Below are 26,108 nucleotides of genomic sequence, written 5' to 3'. Positions count from 1 at the left end.
ATTTTTAGTGTTTGCACAATGTCAGCATGACAAAGCAATTTCTAAACTGGATTCAGTATTACTCTGATCTTAACTTACTCTTAATCCATTTACCCTGCATTATAAAACCCACAAAACTACACCGTTTAAAACTGTGCCAAGGGGAAATTATACTACTGTGTGTGATTTAAAATGAAAAAAAAAAAGTGGAAGTGAAAATGTAAGGTTGAGGTTTGTAATATGCACTGCTTCAGTTTTTTTCCAGTGCTGTAAACTGAAATAAGGAACAGAAAGTTTTTTGTAAAGTTTATTTTTCAGTTAACAGTTGAAAGACAAAACCTAAGCTGTGCAGTTCAAGGATAAATTACAACTATTATAATAAACATTTACAGTTCCATCAGAAGCTTCCCTCAGAAAGATTTTAGGAAGCATCTTCATTAAGTAAACAGTCTAAAAAACAGTTGCACTTTAATCATGTCTGCACAGTCGGCTTGTATCAACCAATCTACAAGTGATATGAAATGGACGGTCTATCTTGCATGGCCACAACACGAGGAGGTCGCCAGGCTTATTTCGCCCTCTTCAGAAGCTCTTTGATATCAGCTTCAATGTCGCTGGTGAGGAACCTTCTGCTGTATCTCTTGAATGGTTCCCCATCTGGGCCGATGAGGAACTTCTCGAAGTTCCAGGAGACGTCGTTTCTGTTCACTGGACTCCAGATGATGCATTTGGGGTCACCCATCAAGGACACAGCGTCGTCGCTGGGCTGAGGGAGCTTCTCTTTGAGGTACACAAACAGAGGGTGGGCTTTCTCACCATTCACTTCCATCTTCTCCAGAAGTTGGAATTTGGGCTCGAAACCATTTCCAGGGCGGACATATTTCAGAGACTGAAGGATTTCTTCATTCTTGCAGTTCTCCTGTTGAGCAACCAAAATTGCACAATATGTTATGCAATAAATCAGATAATGGCATGTGAGCATAGAATCAGTTAATAATGCATGTATTGTTCATTGTCAGCGCTAGCAAAATGAACAAAGCTTTGCTGATAGTGATACCAGATTGTGAAAGATTTGAAACAATCACTTCTATAATGCAAACCTCTGGAAATACATACATATACACTACCAGTCAAAAGTATTTGAACAGTAATATTTTGAATGTTTTTTTTAAATAAATCACTGTATTTGTTTAATCCAAAGTACAGTACAATTTTGAAATATTTTTACTGTTTAAAACAACTGCTTTCTATTTAAATATATTTTCAAATGTCATTTATTCCAGTAATTTCAAAGCAGAGTCACATGATCCTTCAGAAATCCTTCTAAAATTTATTTTCTGCTCAAAAAACATTATTGTTATTGTGTTGAAAAAATGAATAGAAAGTTCAGAAGAACAGCATTTACCTGAAATTGAAAATAGTTTGTAACATTATAAATGTCTTTATCATCACTTATGATCAATTTAAAGCATCCTTGCTAAATAAAAGTATTAACTGCTATAATTCCTTTCCCCTAAATATTATACTGACTCCAAGATTTGAATTGGTTTAGTGTATAATGTTACAAAAGCTTTTTATTTAAGATATAATTTTTTAAAAATATATTAAAGAATCCTGAAAACTGTTTTAAATATTGATAATAATAATAAAAATGTTTCTTGAACAGCAAATCAGCATATTAGGATGATTTCTGAAGGATCATGTGACACTGAAGCCTGGAGTAATATGATACTGAAAATTTACCTTTGATCACAGAAATAAATTATATTTCAATATATAGAATATATAAATTCATAACACTATAAACATCTGTATACAGGATCTATGTATTAATATAAGACGTAATCTATAATATAACTCGTCCTCGAAAATATATAAAAAGGAGTAAGTAAAGAATGAGCCATACTGCTGGAAAGTCTCACCTGATGCCCGAACTGGTTGCAGGGAGCGCCCAGAATTACGAGGCCCTGATCAGCGTACTTGCTGTGGAGCTCGTTCATCTGGGTGTAATCCCTGACTGTTGTGCCTCAAAGCGACGCCACATTTTCAATAAGCACCACTTTACCTTTGAGAGAGGAGAAATTCAGCAGGTCCCCAGCCAAAAGTTTAGCGGACAGATCATAAAACTTCTTCACGGACCCTGCCATGCTCGCACACGCCGTTTACTGCGTAGCTCGAAATGATGGTTTACCAGCGAACCTTAGGTTGAACCTTGAGTTGAACCTTGAATCACAGACAGGGGAGGCGCGTAAATACAATTCAAGGAAGTGCATGTTGTATCGTCAGAGGGCAGCAAGAGGTAAATACTTACTGGTAAACACTGCCATCTTCTGTCAAATGGGGGAATTGTATTCCAAGCCCTGCATATCCTAGTAGTTAGTTAGCAGGTACAGTAAATAAATAAATAATAATATATTTTATTTAAAATAAAATTGTATTTTAAATAAAAATATTAATAATAATACATTTAATATTTTTATATTACTGATAGATTCGATACATTTACACTGGCAGTCAAAGGTGTTTAAACAGTAAGATTTTTAATGTTTTTTTAAAGAAGTCTCTTCTGCTCACTAAGCCTGCATTTATTCGATCCAAAGTACAGCAAAAACCATAAAAGTCTGAAATATTTTTATTCTTTAAAATAACTCTTTTCTATTTTAATATATTTTAAAATGTAATTTATTCCTGTGATTTCAAAGCTGCATTTTTTGCATTATTACTCCAGGCACATGATCCTTCAGAAATCATTCTAATATTCTGATTTGCTGCTCAAAAACATTTATTATTATTACTATTGCTATTATTATTATGTTGAAAACAGCTGAGTAAATTTTTTCAGGTTTCTTTGATGAAAAGAAAGTTGAAAAGAACAGCATTTATCTCAAATGGAAATCTTTTGTAACATTATAAATGTTGTCATTTTTTATAAATTTAAAGCATCCTTGCTACATAAAAAATATGAATTTCTATAATTTCTTTCTAAAAACTTAAAAATAAATAAATAAATTATACTGACTTCAAGTTTTTGAATTGTATAGTGTATAATGTTGCAAAAGCTTTTTATTATTATTTTTATTTTTTTATTCATATAAATGCTGATCTGTCTATTAATCAAAGACTCCTAGAAAAAAACTCAACTGTTTTAAATATTGATAATAATAATAATAATAATAATGACAAATGTTTCTTGAACAGCAAATCAGCATATTAGAATGATTTCTGAAGGACCATGTGACATTGAAGACTAGAGTTATGATGCCTAAAACTTCGCTATGACCACAGAAATAAATTACACTTTAAAATATATTCAAATAGAAAACAGTTATTTTAAATAGTAAAAAATATTTCACAATATTACTGATTTTGCTGTACTTTGTATCAAATAAATGCAGGTTTGGGGAGCAGAAGAGACTTAAAAACATTAAAAATATATATATATATACTGTTACTGTGCAAAAACCTTTGACTGGTAGTGTACATCATTTAATAAAAGGAAACATGCAGGATTTTTCTCTAAATAGTGGACTTTAATGAACGATTTCTTCTGTGTATACAGTAAAACATAGACTACAAAAGCACAGTATAAACAAGTTATTGTCTGAAAGTTATACAAGTCGCTGATTTCTCTGCTGTCTAATTTGCGTGTTCTTCTGTGCGCAGTTTGAGATTTTTAAATTATGTTGCATAAAGGCAGTCCGAACCAAATACGATCAACCCCTCGGCATACACATGTGAAACACTCAAACCTTTTCGAAAAACATTCTGTATTAAATTATAAATGAGAGATATTAGTGACAGTGAATTGTAAGTGTTTAGAAAACACGACAGTCATTCACTTTTAAGAAGTAAATAGCTTGTAACAGTTACCCCTACAACAATCGAATGGTTCCGTCCAGGAAGTTCTACCGCGACCTGTTCTGTTTAGGGAAGTGAATCTGTGCTTCTGAGTGTCTCCATAACATCTTCAGCTAAGTTCTGATTTCTCTATAGAAATCCTCTTATCTGAAACCATTTAACTAATGCGGTCGCTCAGTAAAACCCCTATACCCAGGCTGATTTTTGAATGAATGAACAAGGGAGACTTATTTTTTGATAAAAAATCTCTCTCGGTTATTTTCTTGCACTTTAACCTCACTATACAGCATTCAGCTGACATGTGGGAATGGCAGATTTTAAGCCTCATAGGCTTCACCTCTCTAGTAATTTTTCTAATAGCGGTATTTTATATTTTGTACTCTGGACTCATCACTGAAATCCACATCAGGACTGGTTTACCCCCGGTCAGGAGCATCACTATAGCCTATAAATACAAAGTGGGACCTTATAAAGACTGTGGGTCACTGTTCAAAGAGAGCTGCAGCATTGGACCCAAGCTGTCATGCATTGGGATCTTTTATGATGATCCAAAGAAGGTGAGTAGACCTTTAAATGAATGAGGACACTGGTGTACCTTCATGGGGGTCCTTAGGGACTGTATTGGTATGTCAAGAAGAAGATACTGCTTTATTGCTGCATTGGCAGTTTGGAGTGAATATGGAGTGGTAATGTTTAACGTTGAGACCAAACTTATAGTGTGCCAGGTGGATAAGTGACTGATTTGCATTTTTTTTGTTTTGCAATTTATTTTTATGCTTAGTGGTAGTTGTTTATGAGTCCCTTGTTTGCCCTAAACAGTTAAACTGCCCGCTGTTCTTTAGAAAAATCATTCAGGTTCCACAAATTCTTTGGTTTTCCATCATTTTTGTGTATTTGAAACCTTTCCAACGACTGTATGATTTTGAGATCCATCTTTTCACACTGAGGACAACTGAGAGACTCATGTGCAAATATTACAGAAGGTTCAAATGCTCACTGATGCTCCAGAAGGAAAAATGATGCATTAACAGCCGGGGGGTGAAAACTTTGAACAGAATGAAGATGTGTACATTTGTCTTATTTTGCAAAATAAGTTACATTTACTCTGATCTTCAAATTCAAAAAGTTTTCACCCCCGGCTCTTAACGCATTGTGTTTACTTCTGAAGCATCAGTGAGCATTTGAACCTTCTGTAATGGTTGCATATGAGTCTCTCAGTTGTCCTCGGTGTGAAAAGAAGGATCTCAAAATCAAAAATGCTGAAAAACCAAAGAATCTGTGGCACCTGATGGATTTTTCTGAAGAACAGCGGGAAGTTTAACTGGTTAGGACAAACAAGGGACTCATGAACAACTATCACTATTAGAAATTGTGTCCCTGTAATTAAAACCCATTGTTATGCTCTGAAATTGTAGCTTAAATGGCCCACTTTACCTGATGGTCCACCTGGCACATTACATTTAGAAGAATATACTGCGAATTAAAGTAATAATGTGATTCCTTCTGTATTTCTTCATTAATTTTCCATTAGACATTCCATATGTATCATATATTGCACAGGCAATACAAAACCACCTGCAGACAACATCCATTTAAAATGTACTTTACCTTCTAAGTCCCTCATTATATCAGACTAATATATACATCGTGCGAATAACAAAATTCTATTAGTAGCAGTGAAGTGTAAGCTGTGGCTTTAGACATGCATGTGCTGTTTCCTGTTTACAGAGCACTCAGTATGCAGCACTCGGCACATCCAACACATTGCACATGCATTACACTTTAATTCCCTCATGAAAGTAAATTGCTTCAATTACTTTAGTGCATTCATTTAATTTAAATCTGCTGTTTAGTTTGTTTGTTTGACTGTTCATTTTCCCTTAAGTAGGCTAATCTCTTACAAAGGTCTTACAAGAGGGCTTTACATTAGAGATGTTTTGCGCACTAAGTCTGTATTGTGATATTCCTTTTATTCTTTATTAATTTCAATGTATTATTTCTATTAGAAATGAAACGTATGGAGTTGTTGGTCCTCACACACCACTAGATGGAGATGTTGATGTAGTCATTTTGTGCAATAATGTTTATTATGCAGTTGACCATGTGGGGGTGGAATATGTTTGTATGTTCTGCTATTTTGATATAATTGGATTATCTGTTATTGTGTGGCTCTTATCGCATATAATCTCATTTGATCATATATAATCATGATAAATGGTGTTAAATTTTCTAATTTGCCTGGTGTATTTTCCATATTCCTTATTGCCTCTCGCAGTGTAGTGCATTATTACTAAAGCCAGAAAATTAGTTATGGCCATTACATTATAAAACCAGTTTTGACTGAATGCATTTATCTGTAAAAGCTGTGTTTTTACCAAAGTAAAAAGGTGGAAACATTAGAGGAACAGAGAAATTCTTTCATTAAGTTTTCACCTTCATGTAGTTTCAAACCTGCATGACTTTCTTGCACAAAAATAAAATACTCTTATCTTTTCAGTGCACCCAAGTTTAAGTTATACAGCAGATTGGTTTGACAAGTGAACAATGTTTCAAACCAGTTCTGTCAATCGAATCGATTCAGGCAATATCTAGATCTGACTCAACTGAATATATATGAAGATATATGAACAACTGATTTGTTCATATATCTTTGAAAGTTGGACTTTGTAATTGTATTGAAAAGAGCATATTTTGAAAAATCCCTTTGTTGTTCCAGGGAGAGATCAGCTGTATTCAAGTCAAAACAGATCATGAGAGTTTGTTTTTATGCATTATATACATGTGACCCTGGACCACAAAACTTAAATCTTATGTAGCATGGGTATATGGGTAAAAATTTTCAATTTTTCTTTTATACCAAAAATCATTTTCCATTAAGATATTTTCCTATCGTAAATATATCTAAACTTAATCTTTGATTTGTAATATGCATTGCACTGCAAAAAAAGCTTTTCTTACTTAGATTTTTTGTCTTGTTTGTTTCCAGCCAAAAATCAAAAAATGCTTAAATCAAGAAGGATTTTCTAGACGAGTAAAAATTATTTTCTTGTTTTCAGAAAAAAAACCAAGTCAAAATTACTTAAGTTTTTGCTTAGAACAAGCAAAATAATCTGCCAATGGGGTAAGATTTTTTTTTTTTCAAACAGAAAACAAGATTATTTTTCTTACCCCATCAGCAGATTATTTTGCATGTTTAAAAAAAAAAAAACACTTAACAATGTTAACTTGTCTAAAAAAATCCTTCTTGATTTAAGGATTTTTAGATGTTTTGGCTGGAAACAAGACAAAAAAGTTAGAGATAGAAAAGTTAGAAAAACATTTTTTGCAGTGTGCGATTTTCTCAATATATATATATATATATTTGCACCCACAGATTCCACATATTTTTATTGTCATATCCTAACAAACCATACATCAATGCAAAGCATATTCAGCTTTCAGATTATGTATAAATCTAAATTTTAAAAAATTTAACCTTATGACTGATTTTGTGGTCCAGGGTCACAAGTATGTATTTTTAATTCATAAGAGCTAAATTCTGATGTTTTTTGGATCCAGTTCAGTACAGAATAGTACAGAATGTGAAAGAGGACAAGCATAATTAAGTAGGCGATTGAAGCGATCTAGGTTGTATGGTTTGAATTTAGAGAAAGGCACCGAGGTTATTATTGCATGAACCCAAGCCTGGGCTGAACCTGATCTCAGAATGCCATAAAGAGGAAGGCAGAAAAGGTAAAATGTGTCAAGAGTTGGTGCCCTATACGTACCCTGTTGGCCCTTAGTGCCCTTACACTTTTAGGGAATATAAATTAGCTTCTACCACAACTTCTGTGACTGTTCGTCAGACCTTAGCGACTCCAGTTGCCCTCTGGGTTGAATCACTTTTCAAGTTGGCAACAGAGTGTCTTGTTTGGGATTTAGGATTGTATTTTTGTCTATCTATTTATGTATGTTTTTATCTGGCAAAAAAAACTCAACAGGAGCTAATGGGGCAATCAAAAAATAACCATCATTTCTGTAGCAGAGGATGCTCGAAATCAGTTTGTGTAGGCTGACAGTGTTGCTGGAATTATTTCTTGACTCGTTTTGGCAAAGAAAGTCGCTTGGTTTTCCTGTTTGTGCACAAGACCTTCTTGCATCATCACATTTCTCACACTTCCTGCCCACCTCCTCCTTGACCAGTCAAAATCGTTTTATAGCTTTAATGTGTACTCAGCCTCCCACCAGAAAGCCCTACTAGAAAGGAGTCTGACTCTTGATTGACAGCTCGGTCTTACTTTCAAAGGCTCATTGTCAATGGCAGACCATTTTTTCTTTCCCCAAGTCCCCAATTAGCAACTGTCCAAAGCTCCACGCATACAGCCATGGCCAAGTCCTGCTCCAGTTCAGCTAATTGGCATAATGATCTCAGCTCGTTAAGACAGGAGCCTGGGGTGCTAAACCCAGGGGTCAGAAGCTCCCAAAGGCTGCCGATAGAAAAGTAGAGAGAGGCAGGAACAGGATTGGAAAACAATGGACTCCTCTGGGATGAAGGATTTTACCACAAGGATTGGCGTGACCACCGCGGTCCCTCTATTTCTGATTCACTGACTGCTACTGTAGTCTGCAAGCCCGCAAGCTTTTGGGAACATCCTCTCATCAGGCCAAACAATGCGGTGGAAGTGAAAGCCCATGGGTCTGAAGATGGTTGCCATGGATAAGAAGAGCCGGGGAGACTTCTTCACATGCCGGATTCTGTGAAGGGCCTTGAAAGGCATTCCAGTCCCTAAGTGACGGAGAGTTTTTAGGGTTTGCTCTTTCTCTGTTCTCCACGTCGGCCTTTTGCAAGTCAGTCAAAATGATGAAAAGAAAAAATAGGCGCAGTAGGCACTTGTAGAATAGGTGATGCTGACTGTTGGCACAGTTGCACTTTTAGTAGTATTTCAGATTTGAAGTGTGTGCATGCTTTTTGGCAGTAGTATTGACTGGTTCTTTGATGTGAATGTAATAACTATGTAATAACAAAGACTTTAGTAATGTCAAGACGTTGAGTCCCAATACTGCACTGTCAGAGAAAATGTGAGTATATTTGTGAGTATATTTTATACCTGATCTACCACTTGGATAGGGATAGCTCATCCAAAAATAAAAATTCGGTAACACTTTGCAATAAGGTTCATTAGTTAACATTAGTTAACCATATTAGTTAACATGAACTAATAATGAACTGGACTTATACAGCATTTATTAATCTTTGTTAATGTTAATTTCAACATTTACTAATACATTATTCAAATTGTGTTAACATTAGTTAATGCAGTGTGAACTAACATGAACAAACAATGAACAACTGTATTTCCGTTAACTAACGTTAACAAATATTAGTAAATACATTAACAAATGTATTGCTCATGGTTACTTAGTTCATGTTAGTTAATACATTAACTAATGTTTAACTAATGAACCTTATTGTAAAGTGTTACCAAAAATTCAGTTATGATTTACTTAATGTCATTCCAAACATTTCTGTTATTGTACACTAAAACTAGTAAAATCATTTTTGGAAAGTATTAAATGAAATACTTTGGCTTTTTTAGATGGCCTCTTTAAACTACACATCATCATCGTGTTCAAAAGTTTTCAACCCCTCAGCTCTTAATGCATTGTGTTTCCTTTTGGAGCATCGTTGAATGTTTGCAATAGTTGTGTATGAGTCCCTCAATTGTCCTCAGTGTATAAAGACAGATCACAAAAAACAGTCATACAGTAACTGCTGGGAAGGGTTCACATATGCAAAAGATGCTAGAAAGTTGCTTCTTCAGATGCAAGTTGAACTGCAGATGCAATTGAACTGCTCAGGACAAACAAGGGACTCAAAAACAACTATCACAAAACATAAAATGAAAAGAATTAAAACAGTCATGGATCATTTACATTACCAGTCAAAAATTTTTGAACTGTAAGATTTTTAATGTTTTTAAAGAAGCCTCTTTTGCTCAACAAGCCTGCATTTATTTGATCCAAAATACAGCAGAAGCAGTAATATTGTGAAGTATTTTTACTATTTAAAATAACTGATTTCCAGTTGAATATATTTTAAAATGCACTTTATTCCTGTGATCAAAGCTAAATTTTAGCATCATTACTCCAGTCTTCCGCGTCACATGATCCTTCAAAAGCCATTGCTGATTTGCTGTTCAAGAAACATTTTTTTATTATTGTTATTAATATTTAAAACAGTACTTTTTAAAATGATTTTTTGATGAATAAAAAGATCCAAAGATTAGCATTTATCTGAAATAATAAGCTTTTGTAACATTATACACTATACCATTCAAAAGCTCGGAGACAAAGATAAAGACATTTATAATGTTACAAAATATTTCTATTTCATATAAATGCTGTTCTTCTGAACTTCCTATTCATCAAAGAAACCTGAAAAATTATACTCAGCTGTTTTCAACATAATAATAATGATAAATGTTTTTTTTAAGCAGCAAGAATGCAGAATGATTTCTGAAGGATCATGTGACTGGAGTAATGATGCTAAAACTTCAGCTTTGAAATCACAGGAATAAATTACATTTGAAAACATATTCAACTATAAAACAGTTATTTTAATTAGTAAAAATATTTCAAAATTGTACTGTTTTTGCTGTACTTTGGATCAAATAAATGCAGGCTTGGTATTTTAAAAAATCAAACAATTTACTGTTCAAAAACTTTGACTGGGAGTGTAGGTACACACAGTATTAAAAACCAAATATGTAAACTTTTGAACAGGATCATTAAAAAAAATAAGCTATTATTTTGTCTTGTGGACTATATGTAAACATCTGTTAGGTAGGATAACAGTACTAAATAAAAAATAATATGCAATGTTTATGATCCCTCGTATTTAGTTAAAAAGATTAACTTTTTTGCTAATTGTGACCCTGGACCACAAAACCAGTCTTAAGTCGCTGGGGTATATTTGTAGCAATAGCCAAAAATACATAGTATGGGTCAAAATTATTGATTTTTCTTTTATGCCAAAAATCATTAGGAAATTAAGTAAAGATGTTCCATGAAGATTTTTTGTAAAATTCCTACTATAAATATATCAAAATGTAAGTTTTGATTAGTAATATGCATTGTTAAGAACTTAATTTGGACCACTTTAAAGGTGATTTTCTCAGTATTTTGATTTTTTTGCACCCTCAGATTCCAGATTTTCAAATAGATGTATCTCGGCCAAATATTATCCTATCCTTACAAACCATATACCAATAGAAAGCTTATTTATTGAGCTTTCATATGCATGTATATATCTCAGTTTTGTCAAATTTAACCTTATGACTGGTTTTGTGGTCCATGGTCACAATTGTGCAAGGGGTGTGTAAACTTTTGAGCTGACCTATATACATTACAAAAATAAATAAATAAAAAATTAATCAATATAAGCACATTAAAATTGAAACGGAAACTGAAAATATATAAGTAAAAGCAAATTTAAAAAGGAATTATTAATACAAAAGAAGATTTTCTGACAGTGTGCTGCTCTGTTGATCAAAAGTTTGTATTTTACCATTACCAATGAGGTTCATACTTTTCAAACTTAGAAATATGCAGATTTATTATCTGTTTTGCAACACCAGGAAGTTTAAAAGCATATTTTATATTCTGGCTTGTAGCAGAAAGATCATGGGATGCCTTTAACTGATGTCAAAAACAGGCCCTAATCAAGTGTTCTCTGTTCTAAAGAACTGATTTGATGAGCTTGCTAGATTATTCTGATCATCTTCATGATCCATCAATCCTGATGAAAACTGACGAGTGACAGAAAAGATAACATCAACAAACTGCCATTTTCAGGAAGCAACTTAAGCGTCCTGTTGTCAACAAACGTCTTGGAACCGAATTCCAACTGGCTCCCGCCATCAAAACTATTAGTATTTTCGCAGCGTCCTGGCTGTCTGAGGATGGCAGGAACATGAAAAGGCAGTCCACTGTGAAGATGCGGATAGCGGCGGTGACAGCGAGGAGGGGAGGGAAGATGCGAGAGCTTTTTAAAGCGCGTCTGAAGTGATGAATAAATGAGTCTGCCTTCCAAGGTATTTTGGAGTCGATTTCCCAGAGGACTGCCGCAACAACGTAACCTCGGTGACATTCCGCAAATTTGCCTGAAATGGATTTGACTGTTACTTGACAAGTAAAACGACAAAAGTAAAACAGAAGTGCGACGCTGACAGTTACATATGCTCATCAGTACTTCTGTCTGTCTGTCTGTCAGTTTACTGTCTTGAATTATCTTTTCTCGCCATATTTCAATGTCTACACGCTTTTCTTTTCAGACGTTTACCTCAGTCGTGACTAAACATGCCACCTCAAAGTTAACCCTCCTTCCTGGACCCACATTGCATCTCCTTTAAACTCAATTTTCAGAGTCTGTATGAGCTTTTCCAGTTGTCAGCAGGTGGATGTGATTATTGTTGTATGACTTACTGGTATTTTGATAGGTAGTTTATTGTATGGCCTGGTGTGATGTAGTGGTTGAGGCTCAGTGAAGACTGAAAGTCATAAGGTTGCTGGTTTGACTCCATAAACCATCAACCTTTTGCCTTTAAACTGACATTTAAAGTCAACAGGAAATGGCAATGGTAGTCTATTACACTTCTGTAATGTGTTTTAGAGCAAAACAGGATACTCAATGAAAAACAAGGTAGGGCCATCGGGCATTCATTGTATTGTAAAATATATGTTTTTGATCTAAATTGGTTTGGTGTTTGAATCTATTGAGGTTACAGGCTCATGTGATGTTGCTGTGCTGTATATTCATGAAAACGTATATTATTTTGCATATTATCAAAAACTTATTGTAAACTATAGGCACACTGTCTGAGAAGCGTGCACACGTGAAGACGATGCTCATAGAGTGTGGGAGTATTGAACAGACTTTTTTGCCGATTTATAGGCCTTAAACGGTTAAATACACACACTTGTACACTACCAGTCAAAAGTTTTTGAACAGTAAAATTTTTGTTTTTCTTCTGCTCACCAGCCCTGCATTTATTTGATCCAAAGTACAGCAAAAACAGTAAAATTGAAATATTTTGACTATTTAAAATAACTGCTTTCTATTTAAATATATTTTAACATCAAATTTATTCCTGTGATTTCCAAGCTGAATTTTTAGCGACAGCAGTCTAATATTCCTGCTGTCTGTCGCTCATGTTAATCAAACAACAAAAGAGAAATAAATCTCTCACTGCTCTTGATTAAACTTTTTTTAACTTTAATAATTATATTTCATTTTAATAATGCAGTGTTTTAATACATTTGATTACTTTTATACAATGTATGTATTGTTTTTTATTTATTTGTTCTACTGTAGTATTTTTTTCTATTGCATGAAATTAGTTTCTTATTCTTGTTTAATCACTCACTGTTTACTTTTCTTTACTTGTCTACAGTGAGCTTGAGTTTTTTTATTTTTTATTTTTATTTAGGCAAGTATTATATTTTTTGTGATATTTTATAGTATTCATTTTTTGTGATATATGTCTTAAAGGAACACTCCACTTTTTTTGGAAATAGGCTCATTCTCCAACTCCCCCCGAGTTAATAAGTTGAGTTTTACCGTTTTGAAATCCATTCAGCCGTTCTCCTGTTCTGGCGATATCACTTTTAGCATAGCTTAGCATAGATCATTGAATCCTATTAGACCAATAGCATCGCGTTCAAAAATGACCAACGAGTTTCGATATTCTTCCTATTTAAAACTTGACTCTTCTGTAGTTATATCGTGTACTAAAACCGGCGGAAAATGTAAAACTGCGATTTTCTATGCCGATAAGATTAGGAACTGCACTCCAATTCCGGCATAATAGTCAATGAAGTTTGCTGCCGTAATATGGACGCAGCAGGTGGAGTAATATGACTAAGCTATGCTATGCTAAAAGTGATATCGCCAGAACAGGAGAACGGCTGAATGGATTTCAAAACTGTAAAACTCAACTTGTCGGCACCGATAGCCCTGTGGGCAGCACGGCGACATACAGCGTCGTTGTGCTCCGGGTGTCCCGTGTTCGAATCCCAACTCGAGGACCTTTCCCGACCCCACCCCCATCTCTCTCCCACTTTGCTTCCTGTCAATTCTGATCTGTCCTATCAAAATAAAAAATCTTGCCAAAAATAAATCTTAAAAAAAAAAAAACACGGTAAAACTCAACATATTAACTTGGGGTGAGTTGGAGAATGAGCCTATTTCCAAAAAAAGTGGAGTGTTCCTTTAAGTAGCATGGGTATGTTTGTTGCAATTGACATAATTTGTTTTGATTATTAATATGCACTGCTAAGAACTTCATTTGGACAACTTTAAATGCCATTTTTCATAATATTTTTTTTGCACCCTCAGATTCCAGATTGTCAAATAGTTGTATCTTGGTCAAATATTGTCCTATCGTAACAAACCATACATCAATGGAAATTATTTATTTATTTATTATATATTTAGCTTTCAGATATGTATAAATCTCAAATTCATAAAAATGTACCGTTATGACTGGTTTTGTGGTCCGGGGTCACACATTTCTATGGTATCAAAAATGTTGATATCATAAAGACCTTATTTAAAACAAAAATAACTATAGCTAAATCCTAAAGATGCCCTGTTGACTAAACTGTTGACAGAACATGGTCTCTGGCAATCCCTAAAGTTGCTGTCGTTGAGCTCATTTATTTATAATCTAATGCCATGTTGGAAGAGACTTAGTCACAATTTCTGTCAAAGGCTCTGAGCAAATGGAGGCTTAGTGACAGGCCAGTCTGTTAAAACACACTCCCCGTGAACAACACCTGTTGGGGGCGCATCGGGAAACCAGACCTCCCGCAGAACAAGGCCTCAGAACGATCCAGCTGTGAGTAGAATACTTGAGGAATTATGTGATGCTGTTGAAGGATCAGAATTGATTAGGACTTGTAATATAAACACTGAACGATTTTGAGAGGGAACTAAAACCAGTTTAATTCTGCGTTTCTGACTGATATTTTTCCTGACTGGTGGTGCAATCTATTCCTGGAGGGCTCGACAGGAGGCCGAAAATGACACCGAAGACTGCAAGATGAATGAACACTTTCCTCTAATTTAAAGGATGAATGTTCTGGGAACTGTTGCAGCCTCTTTTCTAAACAGACCTTCATCTGTCACAGTCTAGCTTCAGCGACCTACCCTTTTTCCCTCGAAATCCTCGAGAGACCTGAACCCCGAGCCGAGACTGGGTCGTACAATCCATCTCAAATTTCCCCGGTGCCCTCATTTGCAAGCATATATGCCTTCGGTTGGTAAAAGCAAGAGGCGTGCATGAAAAGTGACAGTTGGGCATCCGTCCACCCCGATCTCGAAGCTGCCAGACGACGTGTGGCAACTAGGCACAGTCTTATCGAACTACAGCTTCATTGTTGTTTTTTTACACCACACAATGCCACCTGCTCATGCAACTTTATCTAATCCATTATTTATATGCTTTTTTTCAGCCGTGGCTTTGTTTATTCTCATTAAGCTTGCTTTTCCTCTGTGACTCACCGAATCGTGGACGCTCCCTGTTGTCTTTGAACACAACTGCGCTAGCGAGAGTGAGAGAGTTCTTCCTGCTTATTTGTTGCATAAGATAAGCATTGTGAGATGTGTATGGCTCTTTTTGGTGACTACTGGAGGCAGCTGATGGGTTTTAATGGGGCTGGAAAAGTTTTTTGTTGTGGATATGCTGTTTGGGGATCAGTTTGGGAAGATCAGTGTTTGTTGGCTCGAGAAGTGCTTGTCTTTGATATAATCCTTACTGCCTTACTGAGAAAGTTGATAACGGTGAAAGCTAGCAGGGCCAAACTAATTAAAGAGAGGTAGAAAGGGCTGCATTTATTATCCACTGTTTGTTTTGTGTGGTGCACGTATGTTTCACACAGTGTTCATTTTCTTTTATCTTTTGACCAAAATGTCAATGTTTTGGAGTGCAATGATATTGCATTTTGTGTGGCAAAATATATTTTTATGTGAGCCAGCACATTCTGACTACCGTTAGACTTAAGTTGGTTTGATTTTATATATAAATATTTGTATGTATGCAAAGTGTATATCCTATATATATATGTATATATATATGTATACACATATATAATATTATATAAATATTTTCAGAGGTAAATAAATAACAATTACATTTTTAACAATATTGCAAGTGTAATTTATTTTGAATCCAATTTTTCTTTGTAAAAGGCAAAAAGTTGATCATACTGATTTCAAAGTTAAAGATTCATTAGTTTGAATATACCTTTAACCAAAAATTATCATAACATCGTAATTGATAATTCAGTATACTTCAATTTTTACAAAACATCCCATGTTTCGGTAGTGACAGTAATGCTTTTTTAGCAACAGCATTACATTTCAGAATTTAAACTTTTATAATTAAACACTACAAAAACATAATAAAATACAAAACATTTGCATAACTGTACTAAAATTCTGTTTATTTCCCCCAATTAATAAAATTATGTGTTCCCTTTTGTCACTACCGAAACAATGATGACGTTTCGGTAGTGACTGTTTTGGTAGTGACAATTTTATGGGATAACACCCCAATAAAACAAAGATACCACTACCGAAACGTCACCAAATGTTTCGCTAGTGACTGTTTCGGTACTGACAATTTTATGGGATAACACCAAAAAACAGAACAAAAAACCCGAAACGCCACCAAATGTTTCGGTAGTGACAATTTTATGGGATAACACCCCAATAAAACAAAGATACCACTACCGAAACGTCACCAAATGTTTCGCTAGTGACTGTTTTGGTACTGACAATTTTATGGGATAACACCAAAAAACTAAGATGTCAGTACCGAAACGCCACCAAATGTTTTGGTAGTGACCATTTTTTGGGATAACACCCCAATAAAACAAAGATGCCACTACCGAAACGTCACCAATGTTTCAGTAGTGACTGTTTTGGTACTGACAATTTTATAGGATAACACCCAAAAAAAAAAAAAACTAAGATGTCAGTACCGAAACGCCACAGAATGTTTTGGTAGTGACCATTTTTTGGGATAACACCCCCAAAAAACAAATATGTCACTACCGAAATGCCATCAACTGTTTCAGTAGTGACAATTTTATGGGATAACACCCCAAAAAAACAAAGATGTCACTACCAAAATGCCACCAAATGTTTCGGTACTGACTGTTTTGGTACTGACAATTTTATGGGATAACACCCCAAAAAAAACAAAGATGTCACTACCAAAATGCCACCAAATGTTTTGGTACTGACTGTTTTGGTACTGACAATTTTATGGGATAACACCCCAATAAAACAAAGATGCCACTACCGAAACGTCACCAAATGTTTCAGTAGTGACTGTTTTGGTACTGACAATTTTATAGGATAACACCAAAAAAAAAAAAAAACTAAGATGTCAGTACCGAAACGCCACCGAATGTTTTGGTAGTGACCATTTTTTGGGATAACACCCCCAAAAACCAAATATGTCACTACCGAAATGCCATCAACTGTTTCAGTAGTGACAATTTTATGGGATAACACCCCAAAAAAAACAAAGATGTCACTACCAAAATGCCACCAAATGTTTCGGTACTGACTGTTTTGGTACTGACAAATTTATGGGATAACACCCCAATAAAACAAAGATGCCACTACCGAAACGTCACCAAATGTTTCAGTAGTGACTGTTTTGGTACTGACAATTTTATAGGATAACACCAAAAAAAAAAAAAAACTAAGATGTCAGTACCGAAACGCCACCGAATGTTTTGGTAGTGACCATTTTTTGGGATAACACCCCCAAAAACCAAATATGTCACTACCGAAATGCCATCAACTGTTTCAGTAGTGACAATTTTATGGGATAACACCCCAAAAAAAACAAAGATGTCACTACCAAAATGCCACCAAATGTTTCGGTACTGACTGTTTTGGTACTGACAATTTTATGGGATAACACCCCAATAAAACAAAGATGCCACTACCGAAACGTCACCAAATGTTTCAGTAGTGACTGTTTTGGTACTGACAATTTTATAGGATAACACCAAAAAAAAAAAAACTAAGATGTCAGTACCGAAACGCCACCGAATGTTTTGGTAGTGACCATTTTTTGGGATAACTACCCAATAAAACAAAGATGTCACTACCAAAATGCCACCAAATGTTTCGGTACTGACTGTTTTGGTACTGACAAATTTATGGGATAACACCCCAATAAAACAAAGATGCCACTACCGAAACGTCACCAAATGTTTCAGTAGTGACTGTTTTGGTACTGACAATTTTATAGGATAACACCAAAAAAAAAAAAACTAAGATGTCAGTACCGAAACGCCACCGAATGTTTTGGTAGTGACCATTTTTTGGGATAACTACCCAATAAAACAAAGATGTCACTACCAAAATGCCACCAAATGTTTCGGTACTGACTGGTACTGACAATTTTATGGGATAACACCCCAATAAAACAAAGATGCCACTACCGAAACGTCACCAAATGTTTCAGTAGTGACTGTTTTGGTACTGACAATTTTATAGGATAACACCAAAAAAAAAAAAAAACTAAGATGTCAGTACCGAAACGCCACCGAATGTTTTGGTAGTGACCATTTTTTGGGATAACACCCCCAAAAACTAAATATGTCACTACCGAAATGCCATCAACTGTTTCAGTAGTGACAATTTTATGGGATAACACCCCAAAAAAAACAAAGATGTCACTACCAAAATGCCACCAAATGTTTTGGTACTGACTGGTACTGACAATTTTATGGGATAACACCCCAATAAAACAAAGATGCCACTACCGAAACGTCACCAAATGTTTCAGTAGTGACTGTTTTGGTACTGACAATTTTATAGGATAACACCAAAAAAAAAAAAAACTAAGATGTCAGTACGAAACGCCACCGAATGTTTTGGTAGTGACCATTTTTTGGGATAACACCCCCAAAAACCAAATATGTCACTACCGAAATGCCATCAACTGTTTCAGTAGTGACAATTTTATGGGATAACACCCCAAAAAAAACAAAGATGTCACTACCAAAATGCCACCAAATGTTTCGGTACTGACTGGTACTGACAATTTTATGGGATAACACCCCAATAAAACAAAGATGCCACTACCGAAACGTCACCAAATGTTTCAGTAGTGACTGTTTTGGTACTGACAATTTTATAGGATAACACCAAAAAAAAAAAAAAACTAAGATGTCAGTACGAAACGCCACCGAATGTTTTGGTAGTGACCATTTTTTGGGATAACACCCCCAAAAACCAAATATGTCACTACCGAAATGCCATCAACTGTTTCAGTAGTGACAATTTTATGGGATAACACCCCAATAAAACAAAGATGCCACTACCGAAACGTCACCAAATGTTTCAGTAGTGACTGTTTTGGTACTGACAATTTTATAGGATAACACCAAAAAAAAAAAAAACTAAGATGTCAGTACCGAAACGCCACCGAATGTTTTGGTAGTGACCATTTTTTGGGATAACTACCCAATAAAACAAAGATGTCACTACCAAAATGCCACCAAATGTTTCGGTACTGACTGTTTTGGTACTGACAATTTTATGGGATAACACCCCAAAAAAAACAAAGATGTCACTACCAAAATGCCACCAAATGTTTCGGTACTGACTGTTTTGGTACTGACAATTTTATGGGATAACACCCCAATAAAACAAAGATGCCACTACCGAAACGTCACCAAATGTTTCAGTAGTGACTGTTTTGGTACTGACAATTTTATAGGATAACACCAAAAAAAAAAAAAAAAATAAGATGTCAGTACCGAAACGCCACCGAATGTTTTGGTAGTGACCATTTTTTGGGATAACACCCCCAAAAACCAAATATGTCACTACCGAAATGCCATCAACTGTTTCAGTAGTGACAATTTTATGGGATAACACCCCAAAAAAAACAAAGATGTCACTACCAAAACGCCACCAAATGTTTCGGTACTGACTGTTTTGGTACTGACAATTTTATGGGATAACACCCCAATAAAATAAAGATGCCACTACCGAAACGTCACCAAATGTTTCAGTAGTGACTGTTTTGGTACTGACAATTTTATGGGATAACACCCCAATAAAACAAAGATGTCACTACCGAAATGCCACCAAATGTTTCGGTAGTGACTATTTTATGGGATAACACCCCAAAAAACAGAGATTTCACTACCGAAACACCACCAAATGTTTTGGTATTGACGATTTTATAGCATAACACCCCAAAAAACAAAGATGCCACTACTGAAACGTCTCCATGAAATTTTATAATTTACAAAGAAATATAAAATAAATATTTTTTTGAACTTCACTCAAAAAGATACTTTTAAAAACAATGGAAAAAAAGTAAAAAAAAAATAATAATAAATAATAATAATAATAATTCAATATTATTTCAATATCATTTTCATAAGTTTTGGAATTTAGGGGTTAGTGATTGGGACAGCCACCTCCCAGTTGAAAGTACCCAATAAATGCTGATTTTATACATATTAAGCATACTAATATTTTAAATATTATTGTGGGTTTCAATAAATAATAGAATTATCCTAGTAAACATCTAAATTTGAAAGATTTAAATTAGTTTTTTTGGTTGTGGAACAGCAGTTTGCACCAATTCTGTAGAATGCCCAATATTAGTCTCTCAGGCTCAATACTGAATTTTTTACAATAAGTAAAAAAAATAAGTAAAACTACCCTCATACCATTCTAGGTGTATATGACTTTCTTCTTTCAGATGAATACATTCAGAGTTATATTAAAAAATGCCCTGGCTCTTCCAAGTTTTATAATGGCAGTAAATGGCTCTTGAGATTTTGAAGCAAATTAAAGTGCATCCATCCATCATAAAAAGTACTCCACACAGTGAACTATCCCTTTAAGTAATGAAATGAAAACCTTTCTCAGCAATCATCTTTGACACTAATATTTACACTGATTCTCCGTTACAAAATGTGTGTTTATGTGTTGTAGGTCCCAGCCCAGAAGTGTCGCTATGCAGTGGGCAGTATTTTAAGTGAAGGCGAGGATGGCCCCAATGAGGAACAGCAGCAGCTGTATGAGAAGCACGGCTTCCGGGTTTTCTCTTTCCCAGAGGTCACACATGTCGTTACAGCCACCTTCCCTCACCGAACCCCTCTATCTATTTTCCTGGGGGTGCAGAGAGTCTATCCACAGCTGAACTGCTACATCAAGGTAACATCAAAATTTACTAAATGCCTGTTCTCTAGCTTTTCATCTTAACTTGAAGGCCATGTTGGTGCAGTAACCTAATTCAGGTGTGATTGATTCCGTCAGTTTGCTACTGTTTCCTTCAACATGATTGGTGTACTGGCGCAGAGAGGTTGTGAGGGAATGAACGCCTAGTCTGTCAGTGTTTCTGGCCTCTATCTGGAGGGATGGAGACAGTAATTATTAAGCAGTAGACTTAATAATAGCAATTAAGGGCAAAGAGAGAAGAAAAGCTGGGGATGAGGGCAAAGAAAGCAACAAATGAGAGAGTTGCAGGATTGCGAATTGGGAAGAGGTAAGTGGAGTAAAGTGCAGAGATTCGAAAGAAAGGTGAGATGCTTGTTTAAAAGATTTGAAAGCCGTGGCTTAAAGGGACAGTTCACCCAAAAATGTCATGTCGTTCTAACACGTAAGACCTTCATTCATCTTTGGAACACAAATTAAGATATTTTTGATGAAATCTGACAGCTTTTGGACCTTGCATAGACAGCAACGCAACTGACATGCTCAAGGCCCAGAAAGGTAGTAAGGACATTGTTAAAGGAACACTCCACTTTTTTTGGAAATATGCTCATTCTCCAACTCCCCCCGAGTTAATAAGCTGATTTTTACCGTTTTGAAATCCATTCAGCCGTTCTCCTGTTCTGGCGATATCACTTTTAGCATAGCTTAGCATAGATCATTGAATCCTATTAGACCAATAGCATCGCGTTCAAAAATGACCAACAAGTTTCCATATTTGTTGTATTTAAAACTTGACTCTTCTGTAGTTATATCGTGTACTAAGACCGGTGGAAATGCAAAGCTGTGATTTTCTAGGCCGATAAGATTAGGAACTACACTCCCATTCCGGCGTAATAGTCAAGGAAGTTTGCTGGTCATTTTTGAACGTGATGATATTGGTCTAATAGGATTCGCCAGAACAGGAGAACGGCTGAATGGATTTCAAAACGGTAAAACTCAACTTATTAACTCGGGGGGGGGGGGAGTTGGAGAATGAGCCTATTTCCAAAAAAAGTGGAGTGTTCCTTTAAAATAGTCCATGTGACAGCAGTGGTTCAACTGCTTTTGTTTTCTTTGCGCACAAAAAGTATTCTCATTCTATAGTTTCATAACACAACGGTTGTACCACTGATGTCACAGGGCTCTAGACTAACTTTTTGCACTGGTTGCACTGGTGCGCCTAACTTTTTTTCTTAGGTGCACCTAAGAAAATTTAAATTTTAAATCCCTGTCCATATAGGCAATATTGACTTGTAAATGATTAACTAGCAATCTGGTCAATATAAAGTTATTTATTTGAAGCATATTTTTTTCCCCAGTACTTTACCCTACTTTGTGTAATAACGAAAGCATTTCAGTGAAAAAATAAGTCCAAAACTCTCTATTTTAACATTTTGAACAATAGGGCTCTATAAATTATTTTTTTTCCCTCATAATCAAATGAAAGCAAAAACATTTATTTATTTTTAATCAAATGAAAAATAAACCTTTTTAATTTTTGGCAAACATATATATGATTTATAAATAGGAATATATAAACACCTACATTATACTGTACAAAAGTAATACAGGACTAATATTGTTCTGTTTCATGTTAAACCGTACTTTTATTTTGACAGATTGCCGTGAAGTTTATGTGTGTACAGTATGATATGATGCTTTCTCAAATGAAACGGTAAAAGTGACACAGTAGGTTTGGAGATTGAGTTTATCTGTTCATGTGAGATGCAAATGCCAAAAATTAGCGGGAGCGTCACGCGTGCTTCAGTAGCCTATACGCGTGTAGTTAAAAAAAAAAATACACGTCTCCACCATTAATACATAGAGGCAAACGCAACATGCAGGATTCATTTTAAACGGTCTTTTTGCCTTTCAGTTTTCATAGACACTAGTCCATATCACGATTTGAATTAAGTGACACACCAACTTTTGATTTATCAATCCAGAAATCAACGTATTACGTGGCATTCCTTGCCATAGTAAATTCGGTTTTTATGAATGGAGTTCGCGATCCAGTCCGTGTTTTTGCGGAGGAGGCATTGTAAACGCTTGACAATGTAGAGACATCCTGACTGCATCACATGCATTTTCAAACGTACACACACGTACAGGAATATCTGGACCACGGCCAATCAGAGGGGGGGCGGGATCCGTCCTTCATCTCTGATTGCTTTAGACCACGATATGGGTCTAATGTGTGTCTGTTGTTGAGCAACAGGGAGACTTTAAGAGTGACGGAGTTTCGTTTTTTCCCCCTCGAACGGCTGGTCGCACCGGTGCAACCTTTGATTTTTTTTAGTCGCACCATTGAGAAATTAGGTCGCACGTGCGACCAAATTGGTCGCACTCTAGAGCCCTGTGTCACATGGACTTTTCAATCAATGTCCTTACTACCTTTCTGGGCCTTGAATGTGGTAGTTACTCTGTTTTTAGTAGCATTTTTTATGGCCATCATAGTTTCACTATATTTTTTGGTATTTGTGTCAGTGTGTGTGTGTGGTGAGCCCCCTCAACCCTCCCCGCCATCTGCCCTGATGCAGCGTCAGTGTGAGCGCAGCCAACAGGCTCAGCCTCCTGCCTCCTCCAGCCTCAAGCTCTGTCTGCTCAGCTGCTAGATAACTTATCGCCTCCTGTTTGAGTCCTACCCCTTTCCTTTTTCATGCATGTTTACTTTCTGTCCCTTATAGAAGTCCTGATATCATCAGCTTGCAATTCTAGGCTTCCGAAAGCCTGAAGAACATCTGTGTTGACCAATCGGTGTTAAATGTTGACAGCTATTATCTCAAACACTAGGGATCATTATATTGGATTATTCCATTTGTTTGGGCATAGGGATGGCAGTGTTTCAGTAAAAACAATGCTTCAGATTATTCTAAATCCTCATGGCCAACATCTACAAAAAAGGATTGTCATAACAATTACTCTTGATTCTTAATACAGTGTTCTTACCCGAATGATCCACAGCTGTTTTTCTAGTGATAGTTGTTCATGAGTCCCTTGTTTGTCTTGAACAGTTAAATTGCTTGCTGTTTTTCAGAAAAAAATCCTTCAGGTCCCACAAATTCTTTGGTTTTCCAGCATTTTTATTTATTTGAACCCTTTCCAACAATGATGAAAGGATTTTGAGATCCATCTTTTCACACTGAGGAGAACTGAGGGACTCATATGCAACTATTACAGAAGGTTGAAATGCTCACTAATGCTTCAGAAGGAAACACAATGCATTAAGGGAAGACACTGCAGGCACAAACACTGTATTTTCATGCATTTAAGTTTGAGATTTTGGGCTTTTTGGTTTTTATTAAGTGTTTCTTCAGACAAGTGGAAAGAAAACATCCAAAAAACCCTGCTAAGTGTTTCTTTTATAGCACTTTATCTATTTGTGTCATTAGATTTCAATTACAGTGCATATTTTTAAAGCCCGTTTTCTCAAAATGAGTTTTTTCTTCTACACTGAGCCATAAATCTTTACTTTAGTAGCACTTACACACACCAAACTTTACAATTTTATTCCTATCTGTGTCCTGAAGGTTTTCACAGAGGGATTTGTTCGTATATAATTTGCTTGATTTTATACATTTTATTCCCCAAAAAATGGTAAAAAAAAATATTATTTCCTGTCTGTTCTAATTTTTTTCTTGATTATGGGTTATGGCGTGGCGAAATGTGACCTAAAATTCCCTTTGTAAAAACTTATGACTCTAATTTGTCAAAAAAAATTTAACTAGAATTTTGAAACTGACTTCATCCAGTGTTTAGATTTTTGTACTAGAAATGTATGCAAATTAGTGCATATTTCATTAAATAATGCCTCATTTGCATATTCAAACCTAACATTTTAGAAACCTTGTAATACAAAAAATGTTTGCAATTATCAATTTAATCAGTCAGCTGGGTAAGTAAGGTGATAACTATTAGATATTTTTTTTTTTACCCTATTCACCTGCTTTACCTGTTTACACAAAAGTTTACACCCCCGGCTCTTAATGCATCTTGTTTCCTTCTGAAGCATCAGTGAGCATTTGAATCTTCTGTAATAGTTGCATATGAGTCCCTCAATTGTCCTCAGTGTGAAAAGATGGATCTCAAAATCATACAGTCATTGTTGGAAAGGGTTCAAATACACAAATATGCTGGAAAACCAAAGAATTTGTGGGACCTGAAGGATTTTTCTGAAGAACAGCAGGCAGTTTAATTGATCACAAACCAGGGACTCTTGAACAACTATCACTAAACATAAAAATCATAGTTATGGATTATTCAGGTTACAACATAGTATTAGGAATCAAGTGTATGTAAACATTTGAACAGGGTCATTTTTTTTTAATCAATTCAACTATTATTTTCTCTTGTGCACTATATGTAAACATCTTTCATGGGAAATATCGTATTCAGGTCAGAACTAAATAAAAAATAACTCTTATTTTGGTAAAATAATGAACATTTTGCAGATTCTGAAAGGGGGGTGTAAACTTTTGACCTCAACTGTAATCTCGAGACACATTTTTATAAGTTTTACTGTTTTGGGAATAGTTACTAAAAGCACAATGTTTACGATGTTCTTGCGATGCTCAAAATGATTTAAAACCTTATAAACCTTATTCTGGGTAGACAGCGTATAACAATTTTCAGCAATGAAAACTAAGCTCATTTCATTCATGGAAAAACAAATCATGTTACCCTCTAAAATCCATATCTAATGCATAGCATTTAAAAAAAAAGTTTCGATAAACTAGTCAATCACACTAATGCACAAGCTGGTTGTCGCATGGTTTGTTTCTCTTTGAAAGTCTTCTATTCAATATGCTACCATGTGGCATGTTCAGTTGTGTTCAAACAGCTACAGCAGCTTAAAAAAACTTAGTTTTTTGATCACATCAAACATCTCCGACTGCGCAACCCTTCCACATCAAACCTGAGAATCAGATCCAGCGTGGCTTTGTTTACATTACATAACACGATTCCTACAGTCTATCAACATACATCG

At 35.4% G+C, this 26,108-nt stretch overlaps 2 protein-coding genes across 2 annotated transcripts in view; one reads left to right on the top strand and one right to left on the bottom strand.

Annotated features, from left to right (window-relative positions):
- Positions 1–259: 259 nt before the first annotated feature.
- Positions 260–2,204, bottom strand: gpx1a (glutathione peroxidase 1a). The gene is made up of 2 exons (XM_073825372.1): positions 1,902–2,204; positions 260–898 (listed from the first exon to the last, which is right to left on the bottom strand). Exons 1-2 carry the CDS (start codon positions 2,124–2,126, stop codon positions 548–550), a joined length of 576 nt encoding a protein of 191 aa, XP_073681473.1. The 5' UTR covers positions 2,127–2,204; the 3' UTR covers positions 260–547.
- A 1,757-nt stretch (positions 2,205–3,961) lies between these two features.
- tex264b (testis expressed 264, ER-phagy receptor b) overlaps positions 3,962–26,108 on the top strand; it is a 64,671-nt gene continuing 42,524 nt past the window's right edge. Inside the window, exons 1-2 of the mRNA XM_073826290.1 lie at positions 3,962–4,394; positions 20,861–21,082. Of these exons, the coding sequence (XP_073682391.1) occupies positions 4,050–4,394; positions 20,861–21,082 (567 nt within the window). The 5' untranslated portion in view covers positions 3,962–4,049. The remainder of the gene's footprint in view (positions 4,395–20,860; positions 21,083–26,108) is intronic.

Source organism: Garra rufa, chromosome 20 (genome assembly GCF_049309525.1).
Source record: "Garra rufa chromosome 20, GarRuf1.0, whole genome shotgun sequence".
Classification (NCBI taxonomy): Eukaryota; Metazoa; Chordata; class Actinopteri; order Cypriniformes; family Cyprinidae; genus Garra; species Garra rufa.
Note: the sequence above shows the minus strand (reverse complement) of the source record. Positions and strands in the feature narration are given on the sequence as shown.